Consider the following 5,144-nt stretch of genomic DNA (forward strand, 5'->3'; position numbering starts at 1 on the left):
ATAGAGAGAGAGAGAGAGAGAGTTATATATTTTCCATAAAGAGAATGAAGCTTGTCTTTGGAACCAATAGGATATTTTTTTTTTGTGATCAACTGTGATCATTTAAAAAATATATATATATTTGTACTTTTATATCTTTTTATGTATGTAAACATATGAGAAATGTACTGTAATACAATTAAAAACAGCATAACGGCTTTAAAGGCAATACATAATTTACAATTTAAATAATATACATGTTTTTTTCACTTTATAGTAAATGAGCATGAGATTTTTTTCCCTCCACATTCTTGTAATGGAAATTTGGATAGAAAATGTTCTCGATTGTCTTAATGCTCCTACAGTAGGCATCATTTTCTTTCAGCAAAAATATACTTTCTAATTAATTTTTTTTAAATTGGGAATGAAATTCAGACTCAAACACACAGCATCTTAAATATTTATTTTATAGCCCTCTTCACTTGCCTCTTGTTTTTTCGTTCACTGTGTGCTTTCCTCCCCACTCTGGTTACTTTTAATATAGGGTTATGGTGTACAGTGAGTTACTGTAGATCGATGCAGCCTCATCATCTAGCTCTCACTAATGTAATCAGCTGACTGGCTAGTTTTTCTTCAAAAGCATTTCTTAATCACATTAAGGATCAATCTCTATGAGTGCAGTGTCTGTTCAAAATCTCTCTCTCTTTATCTCTCTCTCCTCCAGCACACTAAACGTCTGATTAATCTCGTCTTATCTCTGTACTGTCCTCACTCTCTTAAGGGACGCCTAGGATGAGAAACATCTCTTTTCCACCATATCTGAAATAATCTCTAGTACACCTTTTATTAAATTATGTCCAGTGTCCGGAATTATACACGTCTTGTGTATCTCATAAATGAAGTTTGCAGACATGGGATGTCTATAGAACACAAAACAAAATATTTAGGAGAATGTTTCAGCTGTCTATACAATGAAAGTCAATGGGGTCCAAAAGTTTCAAGCACAAAAAAGGTCCTAAAGGTAGTGTAAAAGTAACCATATCCAACTGCTTAATCCAAGAGTTTGGACCTTTAAATCAAATATGGTGACACGTCAAGGTTTTATGTAATTAAAGTGACGTTATATTTGAGCTCTATTTACATGAGTTTGATCTTGAGCCTCTAATAATCCAGCTGATGAGTTAAATCAGGTGTGTTTGATTAGGTAGACCAGTGGTTCCCAATCCTGGTCCTGGCGAACCTCCAACACTGCACATTTTTAATGTCTCTTTTTTATCATGTGGGTTATTTTTTATCTTTCATGTTACAAATAATTTCCAGTCCAAAATGTCTGAGTTTGTGTGAAGTCCGAGTCCATCTGAATCTGAGTTTATTCATAATTGCAGTCCGAGTCCAAGTATCCCAACACTAATACCTTACTAACTCAAGTGTACCCAAGCATCCGCAGAATATTGGGTATACATAATGGGACTAGTCCTATTATTACTATGTTATTAATATTTATTACATGTTGTGGTTCAGTCTCATTGGTTTTGTTTATTTCAAGTTTGCTTGAATTTTTGGATTCATGTCATGTTTCTTATTTATTTATTGACTTATTTATCTATATATTTTTTAATTGGTGTCCATGTCCGTATGCTATGTTTAGTAAGTCCTGGTTTATTGAGTTTCTTGAGTTGCTTGTTCTCAATCTTCAGACCCTTGTTGACTTCTGTGAATAAAGAGGCACGTACTGTAGGTCTTTCAACCTTCGTTCTCTGAGACTTACATTACAGAAGATCCTTCAAGCTGTGGATCGAACAGCAATTTTTTTTTCTGAACTCTGCCAGGCAGGTCATATCCAGTTTGGACTAATCATGTTTTTATGAAACAGCAAGTCCTCTGAACTGAGATGTCTTAAATCCATCTGGATTCACGTAAAATATTTTTATGATTGTGGATTTACAAGAAAAGAGAAAACTCACACTGAGGGAATACATCCACATCACTCCGGAGAGTTTATTAATGCCGTTTCGCCAGAAGCACACCAGAGCAGTCCAGCACCTGAGGCTGCTTATATCCCTGAGTTTCCTTTGCTGAGTCATATCATGGAGGCTGCTCTGCTCCGTGAGATTCCTGCACCCCAGAATTATACATTATTATACATCCCAGAATTACTTGTACCTGAGGAGCTTGTTTAAGTTTCCTGTTTGAGAAAATGTTCCTGATTCTCCTGTTACTGAGACCATTACTGAGTTTTATATTTTTTTCAGGCATCTTAAGCCAAGTTCCTTATGTTTCCTCACTTAAACACCCCATTGAGTCTCTAGCTTTCGAAGTCTTCAAGACTTGAGTCTCCAGTCTGTGAGCCACAATTTCAAGCCCCACAGTCACAATCCAGATCCACCATGTTTGGCTCCAATCCCATTACACTATTTTGGGATTGAAGGTTACAGAATTCAAGGGCTGTGCAAAATGATCTTAAAGGAATAGTTCATTCCACATATTTGTCTTTATTTACCCACTCCTATGTTGTTCCAGATGTGTATGTTCTTATTTTATCTGTCAGACCAAGTGCACTCTAAAAATGCTGGGTTAAAAACAACCAAATTTGGGTCATTTTGGCAAGCCAGCAATCAGTCAAAAAGGGACAAACTCAGCGCTGGGTTGTATTGACTCCCCTGCGTTGGGTTAAATGTTTGACCCAGCACGCTAGGCTGTTGTTGTTGTTGCTATTTTTAACTCATCTTTTGTTTACAATGTATTAATACTGCTGGATTAAAACAAACTTAAATTGGGTTAGAAATTATAATCACTTTAACACACAAAGAATGATTAGAGTAGCAACATAGGAATGAAAATGTATTAATAAGCAAGAACACCCAGAAATGAACACGATATAGGCAAAAGTAAAAACAATGTGTACATGTGTATGTGAATGAGAAAGCGTGCAAAAAAGAATGGCAAATCAACAGTTATACAGCTCATACATGAAATTGCTTTTTAAACATTACATTAAACATTGTTGAAGAAAAATGTAATAACTTATGTTTAAGACCGAATTTGACTATTTCATTCATTTTTTCTTCCGTCAATGGAAAAAAAAAAAAACTATAAAAATCCCTTTTAACCCTCTCTGTTTAAAGCATTTTAGTCACTTTTCTCAAGTGCCATTACGGCTCAGCACTCAAGTGATTTTGGTTTGAGAGAAAACACTCCAGTTTTAAAAGAACATGCTTCTCGCTGCAGGCATTTTAAAGTTCTGCCCCGATTACTTTTCTTATTTTTCACACATATTTCTGTCATCCTTCTCTACCCAACAGTCTCAACTCTTGTTTGGTTTGTTTTTTAGAGTGTAGTCAATTGTTCTGTTTGACATCTGGTCCTAATTGCACTACTCTGAGGAATCCATGCCTCTTGAGGACAGAGGTGTGAGGTTTACCTGTGGAGCTCTTTCTAGCTGGCCTTCGTAACACTCACTCCCATCCGGGTCACGGCACCAATCCGGGTCACGGCACCAATGTAACTAGTCCTACTCGCACCACTCCAAATGGAATTCAAACCATTGTCAACCAGCATGGGAGGCAGGCATGCTAGCAAGGACTCAGCTTCTACTGTCGGTTCCTAGAGTGCCTCTTGAGGGCAGGGAGTGAGGTTTACCTGAGCAGCTTGTACTAGCTGATCTCCATTACAAATGCTCACTCAGATGACATGACAAAATGACATGATCCTTTTCACAGTATCCTATTCAGTATATGGCACATAATACCAGAGAATGACCAATATATGACAAAATACGTTCTTTCTTGTGAATCATTTTGATAAGAACACAAATGTAACATAAATGTGTGATTGTGTTGTGTTCTTTCAACAGTTGTTCAGCACATTAAGAGGCACAACATTGTACTGAAGAGGGAACTCGGAGAAGGAGCGTTTGGGAAAGTGTTTCTGGCCGAATGCTACAACCTGTCCACAGATAAGGAGAAGATCTTAGTGGCTGTCAAGGTTGGTTGTTGAATTTAGTGTTGATGTTGGCATACTGAACGTTAAGTTGTCAGTATACTCAGTGTATTTGTACACGTTTTGTGTTTGTAGACTTTGAAAGAGGCCAGCGAGAACGCCAGGAAGGACTTTCATCGTGAAGCTGAGTTGTTGACCAATCTGCAGCACGAACACATCGTCACATTCTACGGAGTGTGTGTTGAGAGCGATCCACTTATTATGGTGTTTGAGTACATGAAACACGGCGACCTCAACAAGTTCCTTAGGTACAGCTGCCTGAACATGTCTGCATGTGTGTTTGTATTGGAATCCAATAGTGCCTAGTCACATCTTTTCTATAATTGCTTTGTCCATGTAAGCCAATAATTGCACATCATTTTTCTTGTGTTAAAATTCCAATACAAAGGAAATCAATCCATCAGAGCATAGGAATTTAATTCCTGCTAGCAAGTTTGAACTTGTAATTGGTAAACACATTCTCTTTGAAGCCCAAATGATCTACCATGGCCAGTCTCTGACTCTAAGATGAATGTTTGTGAATTGTGGTCTGGTTGAGGTCATTACTTTGTCTGTCCACCCGCAGGGCTCATGGTCCTGATGCAGTCCTGATGGCTGATGGACAGGTGCAGCAGCAGGCAGAGCTCACTCAGTCTCAGATGCTGCATATTGCACAGCAGATCGCCGCAGGCATGGTGTATCTGGCTTCCCAGCACTTTGTTCACAGAGACCTGGCCACACGAAACTGCCTAGTCGGGGAGAATCTCCTGGTGAAGATCGGAGACTTTGGGATGTCCCGAGACGTCTACAGTACGGATTACTATCGGGTAAGATTTGCTTTCTAGTTTGACTGTGTTTTTGACCCCAAAATGTTTTGGGATACTTAAATTACACTTGAATTTATAGCATTACATAGAAAATTATATATAAAAAATATACATTTTATTACTTGGAAATTAATGCTGACTTCATAAGGACACCTAAAGGTGGTATTTAAGTCCTTTTCCCAGTATATGTATAAATCAATATGCTTCTCATGTTCTTTGCTATACACTGTCTACTGATCACTGAATACCAGCTATTCGAACACCTTGACCCTACTAGCTCTCTTCCTGTATGATGTCAGCAGAATTTCACTCTGTGTGTGTGTATGTGTGTGTGTGTGTGTGTGTGTGTGTGTGTGTGTG

At 38.0% G+C, this 5,144-nt stretch overlaps 1 protein-coding gene across 1 annotated transcript in view; it reads left to right on the forward strand.

Annotated features, from left to right (window-relative positions):
• LOC107678451 (BDNF/NT-3 growth factors receptor-like) overlaps positions 1-5,144 on the forward strand; it is a 58,026-nt gene that overhangs the window by 44,657 nt on the left and 8,225 nt on the right. The window contains exons 14-16 of the mRNA XM_016473723.1: positions 3,833-3,963; positions 4,054-4,226; positions 4,544-4,784. Coding sequence (XP_016329209.1) covers positions 3,833-3,963; positions 4,054-4,226; positions 4,544-4,784 — 545 coding nt within the window. The remainder of the gene's footprint in view (positions 1-3,832; positions 3,964-4,053; positions 4,227-4,543; positions 4,785-5,144) is intronic.

The sequence above is a fragment of the Sinocyclocheilus anshuiensis genome, unplaced genomic scaffold (assembly GCF_001515605.1).
Source record: "Sinocyclocheilus anshuiensis isolate Anshui unplaced genomic scaffold, SAMN03320099.WGS_v1.1 scaffold112, whole genome shotgun sequence".
Taxonomy (NCBI): domain Eukaryota; kingdom Metazoa; phylum Chordata; class Actinopteri; order Cypriniformes; family Cyprinidae; genus Sinocyclocheilus; species Sinocyclocheilus anshuiensis.